Consider the following 19,311-nt stretch of genomic DNA (forward strand, 5'->3'; position numbering starts at 1 on the left):
GTTTATCACTGTCTCTAAGCAGGCTGTCACTACAGGTACCATACCCAGCATGGGAGACAGCACATTATTGTCTTCGCTTCCTGAGTTCAAAAAGACGTCGAGTGCTTCCTGGTCAGACATGTCCATTAGGTCCATCTGCTCCAGCATGTCCACGTTCACCTCCATGGAAGACATACTTCCAATGGGTTCTGCAGGAGAAACAGCATAACTGACCATCAGCTACACGAGGTTATTACCTACCAAGGCTCCAGAGGCTGCTCTAATTGTCTGCAGCAGCAATAATTAAACTTAGGAATGGAAGGAGCCTGCCCACAGGAGCTGCTCAGCAGCAACCTCAACCCAAACCCAAGAGCACGGTGTGCAATCTTTGTTGTGAAACTAACATCCATTACTGCTTTTGTAAACCAAAACATTTTTAGCAGCAGTATATATAGCAATAACCTTCTCAGAAATAAGCTGAGATGGGACTCAGGCACAAGGATTGAAACTTTCCATTTTGGAACACTCCTTTTCAATTTTCTCAACCAGAAGTCTTTTTAAAGAAAAGCAAACACATTTAAGGACACAGTCACTAAATGTCAATATACAAGGGTCATAGAAATTCAGAAACCAGGATTAATGTTAACAGAGAGCAGCTGTTCTTCTCTCAGTTAATCTAAGAAATTACAGCAGTCTGTAAAACCCAGGCTCATGCCCAGTATCTTCCCTCAATATGGGTATTTCACATTACTAATTACTCAAGCATATGACTTATTACTGTCAATACAGTACTGATAATTTGTAAGGGAAGTACAAGTAAATACTTGTATGAGCATCTTCTTCCTTGAACAGCAAAATATGCAAAGAGGAAACAAGTAAGTTCAGGGCCACTGAGATTTAAATCCACCTGCTGCATAGTATCAAATTATTGCAATGAACAGTTTGCTTGTTTATCTAAATGTAACAATTACATTATTGAAAGCCTTCATAGGTGAACTGAAATTAAATTCTGTAATTTGATTGTGGGATTTTTTTTTTCAAATATGCTACAGCTCTGCAATTTTACATGTACTGCAGGTCCAAATCTTTCATTAAAACAGTTTCTTTGACACACTTGGGCTCCGCATTATCCTAAAAACCTGAAGTTCCAAATGTTAGGCAGCCTAACACTCTAACAGAGCTGTGTTTCCAGTCAGCCCATGGCAATGTCCACTTTTAGTCTAAAAGGCAACCTAGTACAGAATGCAGGGGACTCCTAAATCAGTTCCTCCCCTAACCATGTATTTAGACTTCCATATCCCACCTCTCCTTAGCTACCCATGCAGAGCATCTTGCAGATGAGTATTTATAGCACTCATGCAGAGAAATGGAAACCTTGGATTGTATTCCCCACTCTGACATTACAAATGATAGCAGAACTGCACTTGGAGCAGGGACAGAATATCTACATTCTTCCCTGCCACATGAATGCATAATTTCCCACTGGCTTCCTTACCAATCCCTGCATTTTGGCCTAACAGATGGAAACCTCCCACACAGAATTCCCGGTAATCTCTGGCATTCTTGTGCTTTAACTGGTCTGGAGATGCCAGACTTGTGTCATTTCACAATAAGGAGAGCACTTAATGTGACCTCCTGTGTCTAATCACACCCAATGGGAATAGCTGCCACCTGGGAAGTGCTCAGAAATGCTACAGTGAACTTTCCCCTACACTTCGCAAAATTTTCTGAGGCATCTCCTTGCCAAACGACAATCCCAGGCTTTGGAAGTCCAGTGGACAAAGCAGCTGCCCCCATGCACATTTTTACATAGAAGCACTCTTCAGCTGCAGAGAAAAACGCTGTTCCAGATGTAGTTCAGTGCTCTGCGTTTCCTCAGACAAGGACCAGAGCCTGACTAATCTTCTAAGATACCCAGTACCCCTGGGACACAAAGTTTGTTTAAAAGGCTTATCTGAAGTTCCAGTTCTACTGAGGAAGAATTTGGATATTTTTGCCATGCTTCCTCTGTAAGCACTGCTGGCTCTGCCCGCTCAACAATGCTCTCTAAGCCGGGACTTTGTGCAAAAGGCATTTCACAACTTGCCTCTCCTCTCTGCTATCTGCAAGTATCCTGTGGAAAGGTATTGCTCCATGTCCTGCTGGAAGGCTTCTTCAAAGAACTTCTGGCGCTCCTTTAGCTTCATCTGCTGGGTGTGCTCCATGTCCAAAACCTTCTGCGCATGTTCAGCATCAAGTTCAGCTGAGCATAAAACAAACAGACAAATCAAATATTGCAGGTGTATCCCCCCGCTCTCAGAACTAAAAACCTACAGAACCAGTTCAATAAATTCTGACAGACTGTTATTGCAATAAAAGGAGCTCTCTGTGCTTTGCAACTGTATTTTAAACCAGGATGGGAATACCGTATTACGCAGCATAACCTTCACATTAAAGTGATGTCAGAACCATTTATCTTGAGGCAAGATGCAAATTTCCTGAGTTGTATAAACAGGAACACCTGACAGCACTGTCCAACAACAACTGGGATTTCAGAATCCTGCAAAAAAACCCCTGAGGTAAATGATGTTTCTTCAGTCACGTGCACCTAATGCACACAAAAGCAATAGTTTTCATTTGAATATTGCTGCACATTTCCACCACAATGCAGGTGTCAAGATATAGATATGCACTTATATGTACATACATGTAACTACACATACATAAGTGTGTGTATGTGCACGTGTTCCTGAGATTCTGGCTTTGCCAGCCTCCAGACAGAATGGAAAAATTCCATAAAGAATCCTACATTTTTGTGCAGCAAAGGAAATGTTAGACAGAATTAGGAAATGTTAGACAGAATATCATTAGAGGAACTCCTTCCCCTCTGTTTTGCTCAACACTGGACAGAGGGGAAAAGAATTGTGCTGTTTATTGCAGAATAACATCTTCTAGAATAAAAATATGTAATTGCTATTGAAGCACTGACTGCAGCCAGACTGTCAGAACGTGCTTCAGAAAAATTGCTTTTTAGGAGGAATATATAACCTGGAACCCTTTTCCCAGAGTTCTCTGTTCACTTTTCTGGTGTCATGAGTGCTCTGCTTACAATAAAAAAGGAATTTTCCAGCTGAGCTACTGATGGAAGGGATGGGGGTGGCGAGAAGAGCTGCTGGTCTGTTCCATTCTGCCCATTTGGGAAAGCTCCAACAGATACCACTGGGTGAAAAATGTCCAAGCTTTCACATGCCAGACAGACACAGCTGGAATATCGAATCCACATGAATAAATGCTAAGGGCACATAAGGTTTTCTAGGACAAGCATTGTGTCAGTCTTCCAGGAAAAATGTTATGTTAATGATATTCTACAACACAGACATTCATTAAAAGCATTTACTATTATGGAGATTATGGCCAAAAGCAGAACATGTTTTATTAAACCAGGCAAAACATCAGAGAGCAGTTAATTCACTCCGTTGCCTGCATCAAGGTCACAGATCATACACAGAAGCAACTGAACTGTGGTTGATGCCAAAAGAAGCCAGGAAACTGGACTGACACACCAGATATTCATTAAAACAACAGTAAATAAGCAGAAATCTCTTTTTTAAAGGAGATTTCAGAAGTAAAACATCAGTGTATAAAAAGAATGCATCTTCCCTGAAGGCAACATGTCTTTATTATCAATTACACTGTGGTGTACGATGACTCCGTGTCCCCTGGAGCAACTCCTTTACTGCAGTCCTGGATGATGAGCAATTATTAATAACATTGTCTATGATGCAGAAATGCTATTCAATTGTAATAATAAAAACCAACGGCTCTCACAGACAATGGGAATTTTCTGTCTCATAATATATTCTGACAGTTTTGCACTCTAGATTGGCAGTTCAGGATATTTTTAACCCCAAAAAAGAGATGGCGTCCAAGTGAGACTTGATACAATCTCTTCCTTGACATTGAGCTCTTTGTTTTTAAATTTTGCCTAAAATGTCCTGTAAACTGTTGAAATTGTCACTGGCCAGAGCTGAATGGCAACAGCTGCCGGCTGTGCTGGCATGTTCTACAGGAAACTCTAAACACGTGAGCTGAGGAGCTGTCACAGACTTGCTCTCCCAAAGTCAGGTAGAGAGTTAACATCTAGAACCTTGCTGCACGATTTCACGCCCTGCCAGGTGTAGTAAGAGATGCTTGGCTAAGCAAAACCAAACTGCTGCATTTGGGTCTTGTGTTTGTTGTCAGAAATGCTAAGGACGGGATGTGAAGCCAACCGTCAAACATGAAACCAAAGAAAACAGGTGCATTGTTCTTTCACAGAGCTGCTCAGAATTACATTTTCCCTAAGCCAAATGTAGTTTATAAAACACTGAACAGACACAGAACCAAAGGAGTTCCAAGAAAGACAAGAGTATCATCCATATGCCATCATACACTGCTCATATGAATTCCTCCAGGATGCAAACTGAGAATTGGCACACTTAAAACACTATTGTATTTTGACTTTCACCCTAAAACTGTACTTTTCAATTAGCAATGGCACCTATATCTCTATCACACTGCTGTGCACAGAAAAAAGACAGACTACACAGAAAACGCTAATGCACAATTCGATGCAGACATACAGGAGTTGCCACAATAACCCAAATAAAAGATGACTAATTCCCCACCAGCTATGACTTTTAAGAGAGCAGACACTAACAGTAGGCAAATTTTTTTCTAAAAAAGTGAACACTCGAGTGCTGAGGCACAGCCTTCTGCACCATGCTGAGGAACAGCCCCACAGCTCACCCTGCTCACCTCAGGGTACAACCCACAGCCTGACACCTCTGCCCCATATCTTCAGTGTTTGAACAGGACACCAGGAGAATCCAAACTCCAAAGGAACAAATGACAATAGCCTGTAGCCATACACCTCAAGTGTAGAGGACACCATTTCCTGGTATCACTCCTAGGCCTGGCTGACACTTCCTACAAATTCAAATTCTGCTGGAGTACCCAAAGCGTCTATGCACCCAAACTGACCATTTAATGCTTTAATCTAAAACATATTCCAGCTATGCACAACAGATTTCCCAAATAAGCTGGAAGAGTGACTTAAAAAAAAAAATTAAAATTAAAAAGTAAAAAATCAGCAACTGAAAAAAACAGGGTGTTTACATGGCTACCACATCCCTTAGACCCAACATGAAAGATGTCAAGTTGTCCAAATGGATGGCTTTTTGGTGCTTTCATGGACAACCAGTTTACTTCCCTTCAATTAATTTATTATGTAACTTTACATCTCATGTGACGTAGAACCCATAAATGCATCTGGTCTAAAGAGAGAAAGACACAGAGAACACAAAAAAATGCCCCTTTTTTCTCCCTCCACAGTTCATTCGCTTTTTGTAGACTCATCCAACCAGACCATAAAATGCATGCACACATTCTTTACGGGGTTTTTTTGCTTTTGCTACAGATATCAAACCTTCAAGCAGCCCTTCACTGAACTCACTGCTGGTTTTTGATGTTCCTCCTGTGCTGGGAGAGCTTGAAATTGGACATGGCATGAAGACACGCTGGGTAGAGGATAATCCCTTCCCTTGAACTCCTGGCCACGTTCCCAGTCACACGGCCCGGGGTGCTGTGGCCTTCCCTGCTGCCAGATGTGCTGCAGGCTGGCACCTGGCTCGCTGCCCATGGCACCCCCAGGGTTTTTCCACGGAGCCAGGGTCATCTCCAAGCCCGGTGCCAGAGCCTTCCATCTTCTCCTCTGGGACCTACCTGGGGATGGGGCCAGAGCTCTGGCTTCTGGCCCCATCCCCAGGTAGGGAATGACCCACAAAGCACCACCCTCCCACCCAGGCGGTCATTTGCCCATCCTGCCGCGCATCCATCCAGACTGTAACATCATCACTCAGCTGCGGGAGCACCGTGTGAGATTGTCAAAACCTATCAGTAGGCTGGCTACTCACTGAACAACCAAAACCCTTCAGAAATCAGAACAGTAGAATCATAAAAGCAGACAATGGAAGGCAGACAGCCAAAGCAGCTTTCTGAGTGCATCATGACTTAGCAACCTATACTGCAAACTGCCTCGTTGCAGACCTTTTCAACTAAAAATATCAAAGGAAGACAAGGCACCAGGGAGTGCTTCAAAGGATGCAGTTTTCCTCAAAAATGTTTAAATTATTCTTGACAGAACTTAGAATACATGTTGATGCTATAAGGGAGGATGTGCAGAGCACTCTTGCACTATAGTTTGCTGACAGGTGGGGAGAGTGTGTTGGCAAAACTCGGGGGAAAAAAATAAAGTGACCTAGGTGCACACAGTCTTTCTTCCACAGGAGAATGAAAGGAAAACAAGCAAAAACTACAAGTCCTAGGTGTTTTTAAACTTGCATTTAATAGTCTCTTTACAAAGCAATTTGGTTTTGCTAAAGATATAGCCAAATAATTACAATTTTAAAAATTCACTAGAATGTGAAGTCAGGATTTCGCTCAATGACAGAAAGATCTGTGTTTGGAAAAAACCCCACTGATCCAAATGAGATTTACTGTCTGCCAACTCTCTAAAGCCTGCACTTTCATGAAGAAATGTTTTACTAAAATTAAGATTATAAAAAAAAAAGTCAGTTATTAAAAATGACCGTACGTACTTCTTGATAATACCTAACTAGGGTTTTTATAGATTGCATCAGAATATGAAAACTCTTGTCAAGAAAAGCAGAGGTTTTACCAGTGCAGAGAGATAATTTTTAACATTTCCCAGCAAGCAGTTTCAACAAGTTGGCTTACCTTAAAAATTCTCTTTAAACAAAAAAAAAAAAAAAAAGCTTACTTGAAAAACCTGAAATATAAAGGATAAGCCTAAATAAATATCAGAACAAACCACAGAAAATAGGTGCCTGTGTACAGCAGGATTCCAGTTACTAATGCAGCACCTGGAGGAAGAAGCAGCTTCCAACCAATGTGACAGGAAACAGCTTGGGAAAAGGTTTCCACAGAACTCCAACCTTTATCTGGCTACGAGGAAATCATCATAGTTGAGACACTAAATATATGCTCCACCAAAGAGCAAATGCACAAATTGAGTCCTAAAAATGTAAATACATCTAGGATTTAAAAAAAAAAATTAAAATCACATTTGTGATTAAAAATACACCAGGCTGAGAGGACTGCTCTGCAAGGTGACCCACTCTATAATGGAGTCTCATTTTAGAACTAGATTTGCTGCGGTTCACAAATTTTTGCCCAGTTCATTTGCCACTAAAAACACCCTAAAACTTGAGTGCATTTGCCTATTTCTCAATTTTTAAAAAAAATTAGGAGCAGACAAATTTTTATGCCTGCAAATGTGGCAAGCAGGAATGACTCTAGAATAATTTTAATTGGTTTTAACTATAGTCAAAATCACCACAGATATACTGTTCTATGGCAGATTAAGGATGGGGTTTTTCCACACTTGCTTCATGTCATGCAAAGCATGGAAATGTTACAGCAAAAGCTTTGGAGGGGAATTCTCTCCTTCAGGCACGTGCCTGTCTCCTCCTGGGTTAACGAATCTGCAATCCACCATCTCCCACTCTTCTGGTTCAATGTCCTTTATGGTCATTGGTGTTCAATGACAACATGTGTCTTTCTAGAAGACAGAATTTAGCAACATGACGTCAGACGGATGTGAGTACCACAACCCTTCCTCAGCTTACACCAGGACAGGCTCTGTCAGCAACAGGGTCTTCTACCTCCCTGATTTATCGTTTAGTCAGATTCCTACCCCAGTGAAAGAGAATAAAAAGTGACTTGCAAAGGAAGGAGGGAAGGATAACATTAAGCTGAAAGCCGAACCTTTGTGCAGAAGTAACAAAAAAAAGCAAAAAGAAAAAAAAAAAAAAAAAGGGCAAAAAAAAAAGCAGCAAGCATCTGAGTTCACCCCCTTTGTTTCCTCCCTCCCTATACACCCTCCATCTAAAGTATGTAAGAAAAATAATTCAGTTAGTGAGCTGCAAAGTTTGCATTTCCACTATAAATAAACTTGACAATGTCACATGTACCTTCAGTACATTTAAGTTTATTTGTGAAGATGATCTGGCTTTAAAATTTAGCCACACACTGATGAAAAATCCCACTATTACAGAAACTGCACCTGAAAACAGCTCAAATGATTCAGCACAATTCTACTGTCATGAAATGCAGTATTTAATGCATATGCTCTCCAATTACTGTTTTTTCAGACTTACCTCAAAACTACTAATTTTCAAATGGAAAAAAGGAATCGATAGCAAATCTAAACCCAAAGTACTTAAAGTACAAAACATGGCACTGCAGCATTCTATTAATGTTTCCAAAGGTCCATGAAACTGTCCCAAATAAGATTAATAACATCCCATCGTCCGAGTACAAATTGATCTATCGAACAATTTAATGACTATTTTCCATTCCAAAAAAGATAACGACTCTTGCTTTGGAATTAGAAGGCTTCCAAAGACAGGCAAGCAGCTTCTGCTGCTACAAGAATAGTGCCAATCTTAACCTTTGCACAGCTGTGAGCTATTTGCCTTCCAGATGAAATTATGTGCATGTGCAGACATGTAAATTAATGATGAGATACTGTTCTGCTGTCACAACACATAGTGCACAGGTTGAAAACATGGGTTCCACGACATGGCAAATCAGTTGGCAGGTATCAGCTTTTACTTGTCCTTAAGAACAACACCCAGCTCCAAACTCCTGCTGCAGTGGAACTACTCTTCACCTAAACTCTACCCATTCCAGACATGCAGAACAACACCACTGATCGCTGAACTAAATCTTGCCTCAAAAAGTAAAGGCAAAACAATTTTTGCCTTCTTTCCTAACAACTAAAACAAAGTAAGGGTTTCACTCCATAAACTGCTTTCAGAATAATCAGTTTTCTGACTGAACATGCAATTTCTACCCCTCTCTTCGGAGGGAGGGGTAGATCCTGTCAAACAGTCCTAGAGGTCTTCAGAGTCAAAAGGAATGAGTTGCAGATTTGTAGTCTCAATACAGTTCAGTCTAACCTCACTTACTTTACACTGGCAGTGAAATATTTTAGACATGAGGAGGGATTTTGGTTTTTTGGAAGACATATTTTAATACAAGTTTTAGGTTAACATGACCAATAACTGCTAAATCAGAACAGGAGAGGAAAAAAGAAAAGGAAAAACCTACCTTTTACAAAACAATCATGTAAATGTAACTATTTGAAAGAGAATTTTATTTTTTCACATGCTTAGTAAAGCATTCCGTATTTATTATGTACACTATATTTGGTAACAGATGATAGAAACATATCACAGAATCATAGAACAAATTCTAGGAAAAAAGATTGAGCTGGAAGGGACCTCAGGCATCATCTAGTTCCAACCCTCTGCCATGACCTTCCACTAGACCAGGTTACTCAGAGCTGCATCCAACCTGGCCTTGGACACTTCCAAGGAATAAGCATTTGCAACTTCCCTGGACAACCTGTTCCAGTGTCTCACCACCCTTGCAGTAAAGAATTTTTCCCTAACATCAAATCTAAACCTACTCTCTTTCTGTTTGGATCCTTTGCTCCTTGTCCTGTCACTACATGCTCTTGTAAAAAGTCACTCCTCATCTTTCTTGCCTTGTCTTTCCTGCAGGCTCCCTCCAGGTACTGGAAGGTCACAATTGGGTCACTCCAAAAGCCTTCTCTTTTCCAAGCTGCACAATCCCAGTTCTATCCATCTTTCCTAGCAGGGGACATGCTCCATCCCTCTAATCTTGGTGGCTGCTTCTGAACTTGCAATTTCTTTCCTTCTTTCTATTTTAAGCTAATTCACAGGTGAGAAACTGTACAAATTAAACTAAATACTCACGTAGTCAAAACTGCAGGACCACCAGTGAAGTAACACTCCCACAGGTAGAAGAAGCCTTATTTGTTTATGTCAAAATTTCATATTGACATATTTTAAATAGAAATATTTTACAAAGACCATAAGACAATAATTACATCAGTAGCGCACACAACATGCTTGAAATATTTATTTTTTCTTGACAACTCAGGCTATTTCCTATTCAATTTCTGTCAAAACAATTTCTCCAATGCAAGCAAAAAAATTTGCTATTCATTCATGCAATTAATGCTGAGCTTATTTCTTAGAAAAAGAACCATTAAATTACAAATCTAGTCCAGTTCAACACTGTTTGATTAACATCCCAAATGAATCACACTACAGATTTTCTTTAGAAATCCTAGTGATGAGCAAACACTTTTGTTTGATATCATTAGTGAAACAATATCTGAAATAGCATTCCCTCTAACAAACCCGCATCCAGGAGCATCCAAACACGAGGGGACTCATTTGCTAACAGACAGCTATTAGAGATGTGCTACTAGCTGAGGAATTTCAAATTACATGCAGTCCTCCATATTCATTACACATGGAGTATGAGTTATGACAGACCAGATTATTTTAAAAATCCATATTTATTCTCAAATGCAAAGCAAAGATGCCATCATTCTTTTTAAAAAAGGAACATGTACCAGTGTTATTTGCTAGTAAAGCCAATTTGCAACATTAGCAATGGCATGTTTTTTCCGTACTTTTTATAACACTGTAAGACAGATCTCTTCAAGATACATTATAATAGTTTCTTTAAAAGTGTTTTTCAATCAATGGGTTGCTTTTAAATTCAGCCAACAGGACAGTAACAATTATATAGGCACAATAAAAGGAAGACAACCAAAACAAAAATGATACTACATTTCAAACAGAACAATCTGGCTGCACATAAAGCCTTGTTTTCAGAATATATGACTATATTTTCACAGTCAAAATTCCTCATTTTCTGCTATGGAAAGGTATTATATAGCAAAAAACAGGGCATCTGACATTAAGTGCAGAAATATACAGAGTGTTTTTTCCACTGAACATTTTTATCTTTAAAATTAAAATGTGAAAACCAGTTTAGTTAGCACATGGGGTGTGATTCAGAGGTAAGGCAATATTCAGTGTGTCAGTTTTAAGGAAAGGACATTGAGTTTTAAATTTTTAATGAAACCTTTTAAGCTTTTTCCTATGCATCTAGTTTTCATATACTCACAGCCAATTCCACTTGCTTCTTCATTTTTTATAGATTAAATGGTCTATAGCTGAGAAATAACAGCCTGTAACAAAAAAAAAAAACCAGCCCTGACAGAACTTCCAAGTTTATCTTTTGATAAACTTGAAAAATATTTGAGATAAATCTTTTGAAGGAGAAAAAAAAAAAAAGTCTTGAAAGATGATCTGCTCCCATTGGCTTGCTGATTTATTTCTGTGCCATCTTCCAAAGTGTTCAAACTTGCTACACTGAAGGTAGACTAAAGGTCATCTTTATCTATAGCACCAAAGCCCTTCCATATTTCTGCTGCCAATTCAGAACAGTTTCTGGAATTTTGACATGTCTGTTTGCTTTCTAAAGGATTTAAGGGCAAACCTTGAGGAGCAAACCATACAATATGGGCACACAGGAAGAAAACCAAAACCCTTCCTTCTTCAGAGTTTGTAAATTCTGACAGGAAAGTGCATGACTGCGTTCACTTTCTTCTTTTGTTCAACCCTGAGGAATGATCTAGATCTCTCAGGATTTCATGTGGTAGCCAACATTTGCTACTAACAAGAAGGGAAGCTACCAGGTCTCAACATACCAGTAGTTTTCATATTTTTCCTCAGACATGCAAGTTTTACCATGCTTTGTCTTTAAAGACAACCAGACTAAATGAGTGCATCAATATTGGCAAAGTCAAGGCAGACCACCACTCAACCAAACAATAAACCTGATTTTTTGGTACTAGATCAAACTGGCACTGCCACACCAAGGAAGCACTGGTGGCTGGGAACAAAAACAATTCTAGATCCAACAGTTCCAAAACAAAAACCCTTCTGGAGGTGTGTGATTATTTGACTGTTTTTATGGAGGATCAGACATCATCTGTCCCCCTGAACCTGGCACAGAAGTGACACCAGGTGTAAAACCAGCAGCCACCACATTGCCAGGTCCAGCTAAAGCTGCAACTGCAACCGTGTTCACTCAAAACTATTTTTGCTGTTTAGTCATTAATTCATCAATGGCAGCACTAGGCATGAATCAACAGCATAATTTTAAACTTATGCTTATTCTGGTTTAGCTTGCAGTAACAGATAAATTGATTACAAAATTTGCTATTCAAATCAAACTGATTTAAAGAAGCACATCATTAATATTTCAAGTACTGGAGTAGGCTGGTTTAAAGGTAGTACAAAAACTAGCAGGTCTCTTCTCACGTGTGCCTTAAGATTGTAACATCATTAGGTTAATAGATTATTTGGAATTATTAATTTAATACATAGAAATAAACAGACTAATGGAAATAATCAGAGTAATTTATTAGCATTACATATAACTAGACAAGTTCCAGTGGTTAACGTAACTAACCAGGACACCTGCACTCTCAAAGAAAGAGCACAATTAATAGCTAAGACTTTTGTCTTATTTGATGTTCAGTTTTTCACCTGCTTTTCATTGGGAGGAATTGTTACCACTAAAACATGACAAAAATTCCTAGGTCTCTCAGTTACTTGACCCAACACCTCAATGAATACATGCAACAAAAAGAGAGACACCCTTGCAGCAAGGGAGAGGGTGGAGCAGGTGGGTGATGTTACTGATGCTTCAGTGGAGCATTAAACACAAGAAATATGAAAGGAAAGGAGATACAAAGGAAGAGAAATGACAATGGAGCAGAGGGAGAGGAGAAGGGCAACTGACAGATTGTTCAAAAGAGATAACAAATGAGATATGATCCTTCATCCTGGATTTCTCCAGCCTGGTAGAGATTAAACAAGTTGTGGGGAGAAAAAACAATACTAACAGGGAGGAAGAAATTTAAAAGAGGCAAAGAAGGCTTTGCCTTATTGAAACCAAACACCACAAACAAAAAGCCAGTACAGTAAAACTGACCCTAATGAAGCTTCTCTGGCAGAAAAAAATCCCAAGAGGCTGCAGGAACAATTGAGTTTGAGTGAGGAAGCACATCCTGCTTTGTGACCATCAGTGACTAAAGCCTATGCCTACAGTGAAAACGACCTGACAGATGACACCTAGGATACAGTATCTTATTTGAGCAAACAAAGAAAATCCACCTAAAGGATGCACAGACATCAAAGTGACAGTGAGGAGTGAATAAAAAGCAGAAATTCAGGAAGCTGATAAAAGCACTTACAAGGGGGAAGGGAAAAAAGAACGGGGCTGACTGAAGAGGGAAGTCAGCATCATTAGGACTGTGAAACCTGTAAAATACACTTCCTATGAGATGATTCTTTTCAATATACACAGCTGTACGAAATCTCTCCCAGCTTTTCCTCCCCCCACCTTCTTTTCTTCCAGCACAAGGATGACACAAAAGTCTTCAGCATCTCCTGCCACACCTTGGGACAGCAAGCACTGACTTGTGCCAGTGCTGCAATACAGTATAAAATGAGGAATTTTTTCCCCCGACATCTGTATCCATCAACTTCTGCCATTTGTACGCACCTTAAGAACATCCACCTTCAGGCCTCCTAAAAATACAGAACACTTAATTTATAATATTTTCCTTAACTCCTGAATATGTATAAGTCCTTGCTAACCTAATTTTCGATTTTGTTCCTCACAGTAATTTAGCACTAATTAGTCACAAGTACCTTAAACCTCACAAAATGCATGCACATTTTCTCCACAAGGCAAACATACACCTGATCTCTGAAAAAGCTAAATTTCCTAACTCTCTTTCTCTAAACAGCACCTCTCTACTAGGTATCATTCTGTACAGCAACAAAAATCACACATTCAATCTCTACAACAGATATAGCCACACATACCTGGACCAATTCAAAGAGCCCCTACTGCATAGTGATTCCAAAATAGAAAGTGGAAATGCTAATTTTTGAGGCATTAGGATAAACTATTTAGGATAAACTATAAGGAAAAGTGTACTGATCCTACTCAGTGTCCAATTTTTCCTCTTTCACATCTAAGTTGGAATAACGTGCTGCTTGAAATCCAAACAGCAACTGATTTTAGAGGAGGGTATCATTAGAACACAATATGACCTTTATTAAATATGAATTATTTGTTCACAACACATTTGGCATGACAATGAGAAAAACCCATTGCCTTCAGGCCACCATTATATCTGCCCTGTTTCCTTCTCTTTCTTCCTGTCATCCTACATCTGCTTTGTCAGCCCCAACAGTGTCCAACTTCCATGGCAAAAGAGATTTGCTGCCTCCTTTTAAAGCAACCAAAAGTATATTTATTTGTTACAAACACAGAAATAAAATGATGAATTTTAAGACCTAAACTTTCAATCACTTTAGGCAGAATATTTCTCATCTCTTCACTGCTGCTGTAGATTACAACGGATGACACCACATTTGATTTCACTGGCTTCATGCAGGGAAAATTTCATTCACACTCACGAAAACCAAAATTTATTTTTAAAGTAAAAGATAAAGCTTAAGAGAAGTGGGTTACAAACAATATCAGAGAGTCTGAATATTTGATGCCCAGAGACTTTGGAATGCCTTTTAAAACACAAATGAGACAGGCAAAGTGGGATAAGTGAAGAGAATGTAAAGAAAAAAACCCTCACAAGACTAACACTGAAACTATCTAATCTGTCCTGGGGCTTGGGTAACAACAAAACCAGGGGAATATGACAAAGAAAGACTGGAGGTCTTTCAAAACAGGGACAAACACACCAGGAACAGCATCTGGCAAATCACCTCAATATCAGTTCCTAAACATACCTGAAATTATAAACAAAGCTTGAGATGTAGGTGGGAATGAACCAAGAACATTCCTCTTCTGTTGGAACACATTTTCTCTCTAGGATGGAATGAGTGTTATACCAAGGTGGTCAGCAAGCACTGAACTTCAATCTATTGTTGTTCTCTTATAAACTATTAAATCTGTTTCTAACAGTGACTATCCAAGGCTAATGAGAACTGAAGCATGCATAAGGAATCAAAGTAACATCATTATTATAATTTCATGCTCTATAAAACTGTAGACATTTGGTTAAAAAGCCTCCTATTTTGGAACATCCTTGCTGATATTATTAATTCTACATTATTTTTCATCTGTGTCTTATCTATTAAACAAGCTCCCTTGACAATAAGTGTGCTTTTATATACCTCAAACACTGCTTCAGAGACAGATCTAACCATAACAAGCCAGTTTTGGTCAAGAAGGAAGAAAATAAAGCACTGACACTTGATAATACATCAATACTGTATTTTTGAAATAAGACTGGTAAATACAGAATTATAGAATTGTTAAGGTTGGAAAAGACCTCTAGGATCCTCAAGTCCAGCCATCAACCCAGCACCACCATCATGTTCACCACTAAACCAAGTCCTCAAGTGCCATATCCACATTTTTGAGCGCTTCCAGGGACACGCTCACAAACACGTGGAAGATGACTCAACCACTTCCCTGGGCAATCTGCTTCCATGTTTGACAGCCATTTCCACAAAGAAACTTCTCCTAACATCCAATTTAAACCTCCCCTAGTACAACTTGAGGCAATTTCCTTTTCTCTCGTCACTTGTTACCTGGCAATAGAAACTGACTTCCACCTCACCACAACCTCCTTTCAGGCAGCTGTGGGGAGCAATAAAGTCCCCCCAAGCCTCCTTTACTCCAGCCTAAATACAACTGCATTGTACACAATATATTACAAATAATTTCATATATGAACACATGAAGTATTAAAGGGCTAGAATGAATTGCATTTTGATGAAGAAGTTTGCAAGGTAGCAGTTTCCATTTACTACTGAAAATAGGTCAGACATTATATCCTTGCATACTGCTATTATAATCCATTTCTAAACGTGAAAACAGTAATCACATCAGCAGCTATTAAAGTCTGATGGTGGCTTTTTCTAACACCTGTCTAATGCTTTCTAAATAGCAAACTGAATGACAATACTCAGCCTAGGGGAAAAAAAAACCATAATAAAAAAGACTGGAAGATATTTCATTTTATAAGCATGTACATAGAAAATAAAACAAGAAATGCTGTTCTTAAACCTGTAAGTTAAAGTGAAGAACACAAATTTACAGTAAGGCAGCCTACAATAATATAGCTCACATATGATGATTTTCTATTAGATTCCATTTCAACATCTCATTTACATTCCACGTTAACTTCTGTTTTAAATATTCTTTAAAAGTTCTGAACAGTCAACCATATTTCACCCTTCACTTTTATTAAGCTATAGGAATAGACCTGACAAGCTTGAGTGCAAGGCAGCAGCCAACTAGTTAAATCAGCAGTACTGGAAGCATAATGTGCACCCACTGAGTCACCAAGGTTATATAAACTGACATAGCAAATTAATACCACTGCTTCCCTGCTTCCCAAAATACAAACCACTCAGCTACCCAGCTATTACAAATGATATCTGTGTTTCAGTGCTAGAAGAACAACTGTCAGAGCCCAGAAACTGAGCCACCTGCTCATTCAAGAAGAGATCTGGAGGTCAGATCCAAGGTGTGTCGAGCACAAGGACGTGCCATTGGCACCTGCACCGCCCCTGCTTCACCCACCTGAGGATGAATGCAGAAGCCAAGATTTTGCAGTTCACTCCAGGATATTTGTGGAGTGATGAAAGTCCTGTAGGAAATCAGTTCTCAGATACTTCACAGACTGGATTGCACCTACCCAAGAGGTAACAGGGCAGAAGAACACTATGAAGTAGCTCAACTATAAAATATGGAAGACCTATGATCAGAAGTACTCTGAAAAATACTTCTCTACGTACATACACTTTTTGACTCGCAGAATTTAACAGTGTCTGTATGAACTTGGAGCCTCCGGAAGTGCAAGACACTTAAGAGGAATAAAGCGCTTGTTCAATATAGCCTTTAAAAAGTCCTAACACAAAGAATTTTTAAAATAGAAGTTTGCAAAGCGCATTATATTGTCAGAGCAAATCTGTCTCCATCCCGCCAGAGAGGCTGGCGCGGTGATCCGCATGTAACTCCACCTATCTTTTAAGGCAAAAACTGTCCTAGTACCACTGCTTGTGGGCTCTAATGTAAAGTTCTGGCAATCATCCAGGACTCCAGAAGGGAGGGAATGCAGCTTTTCAAATTTTCTTTTTAGGTCACGACATAAGAGATCACACTGATGGCCACTAATGCTCCATTTACAAATGCAGAGGGAAGTCAGCAACTTGTACTTAAAGAAAAAAGGAAGGCACTTCTAAAAAAATGCTAAATTGTACAGCAACTTCATGCTTACACAAATTATCTAATACATTCCCCAGAGCCCAGTAAAACATAAACCAGAAAATATCATGTACTACATGGAACTGAAAAACAAGGGTGAACCAGAGTATTTTTGTCCATGGCAAACAGGCAATCCTAACAAACAGTGGTGTTTTTAAACTGAAGTTTTAAGAAAAATAAAGAAAAGGCCAAACACTTTTATAAAATTTTATCCTGTCCCCTATGCTTAGTAGGCAATCCTACACAAAATTTTATCCTGTCCCCTATGCTTAGAACATGAAAAGATATGCATGCTCATCACTGAAATGACCAGACTAAATCTGAGATCAGCTGACTTTTAATGTTAGTTAGTGGTATTTGGAGCTTCTCTCTTCTGTGAAGAAATCCCACTTGTACTGGTGCTCAAGATGTGGTTAAGTCTTCAGGCAATGATAAAATCAAAAACCTTCCCCATTCTTTTCTCAGACTTGCTCTTTTAAGCAAAGTTAATGGTTCCATACAATTTTTTGGCTTTATACAGAACTCTTTACAGGAGCTTTTGCCAGCAAGACAGATGCCACATTGCCTTCTATATCAAAATAGCAATAAGAATGATAAGTGAGGACATCACTGAAACATGGATCCAATTAGCAGAATATGGCAAAATTGACATTTATATAACAAAGTTTCAGGTTAGTCATCGATGACTAAATTTATACCACGGAGCTATTAATTCTCACCCTCTGTACACAGAAGAGCAGCAGATTACAAGAATCAGAAAACCAACAGATTTTTTTTGCCTAACAGACTTCAGCAGAATCACAGAATGGTTGGGTTTGGAAGGGAGATGATCCAGTCCAACCCCTTGCCAAGGCAGGTCACCTAGAACAGGTGACACAGGAACACATCCAGGTGGTTTTGAATGTCTCTAGAGAGGGAGACTCCACAACCGCCCTGGGCAGCCTGTTCCAGTGCTCTGCCACCCTCAGTGTAAAGGAATTCTACCTCATGTTGAGGTGGAACTTCTTGTGCTTCAGTTTATGGCCATTGCTCCTCAACCTGTCACTGGGCACCACTGAAAAGAGTCTGGCACCATCCTCTTGGCACCTGCCTCTGAGATATTTATATGCATTAATGAGATGCCCTCTCAGTCTTCTCTTCTCCAGACTAAAAAGGCCCAGCTCCTTCAGTCTCTCCTCATAAGGGAGGAGTTCCAGACCTCTAATTATCTTTGTGACCATCCATTGGGCCCTCTCTAGGAGCTGCTTGTCTTTCTTCTTCTGAGGAGCCCAGACTGGACATGGCACTCCAGATCTGTTGTTTGAAACTCCTGTATTCCTCTTTCCCAGTAACTTGGCAACTATGGCAGGGCAGAAAGCAACTGATGCCAGACAAAATAAAAAATTGAGCAGTGTCACAACATAAGCAGCCAGTACTTTCATGCCTATTGGATTTTAAAAAGCCTCTTTGCTAAATTAATACTGGAACAATTTATACAATTAACAAGTAGCTGGAGGCACACTTATTACTATGAAACAACCTCCCCAGCTCCCCCCAGTCCAATTCACCCTGGCCTTCAGGAATTTTTTTTTCCTGATGCTAACTCCTTCAATATGTTTACGTGCAGAAGTCTCCATGCCCCCTGTACTGTCAAGCAAGCCAAGTTTCCTAGCATCTTGTGAAATAAGCTCTCTTTTTATAACTCAATTGTTTCTCTAACACCTCATTTGCAGCTGTCCACTGGAAATCTCATGATTGATCCATCCCCAAACGTTATTTACCCTCTTCACAGTTGAATTAATCCTAATAGTTCATTTCTCAAAAGAGACTTCGTAACTGAGATTGTTTTCCTCCTAAATCATTCTCACTCAATAACCTGTCACTTGCTGAACTTTCTGGTTTGCTGTTTATTATTTTTGTACTAGATAAAATCTTTCATATTTCCTCTTCTGTTCTAGAGTTAGTCCACAACTCCTTCACATACCAAATTAGTTTTCACTTCATGGATTTTATTAGACTGAATAATCACTAGTATGCAGGAGAAAACTTCATTGGTACAAAAGCACCCTGAACTCTACACAGGGACTGAGCATGCATGAAAAAGAG

At 39.5% G+C, this 19,311-nt stretch overlaps 1 protein-coding gene across 1 annotated transcript in view; it reads right to left on the minus strand.

Annotated features, from left to right (window-relative positions):
• DTNBP1 (dystrobrevin binding protein 1) overlaps window positions 1–19,311 on the minus strand; it is a 63,775-nt gene that overhangs the window by 3,260 nt on the left and 41,204 nt on the right. The window contains exons 8-9 of the mRNA XM_041413118.1: window positions 2,066–2,221; window positions 45–188 (exon numbers count right to left, since the gene is read on the minus strand). Of these exons, the coding sequence (XP_041269052.1) occupies window positions 45–188; window positions 2,066–2,221 (300 nt within the window). The remainder of the gene's footprint in view (window positions 1–44; window positions 189–2,065; window positions 2,222–19,311) is intronic.

Source organism: Onychostruthus taczanowskii, unplaced genomic scaffold (assembly GCF_017590055.1).
Source record: "Onychostruthus taczanowskii isolate IOZ18803 unplaced genomic scaffold, ASM1759005v1 scaffold40, whole genome shotgun sequence".
In the NCBI taxonomy this organism is placed as follows: Eukaryota; Metazoa; Chordata; class Aves; order Passeriformes; family Passeridae; genus Onychostruthus; species Onychostruthus taczanowskii.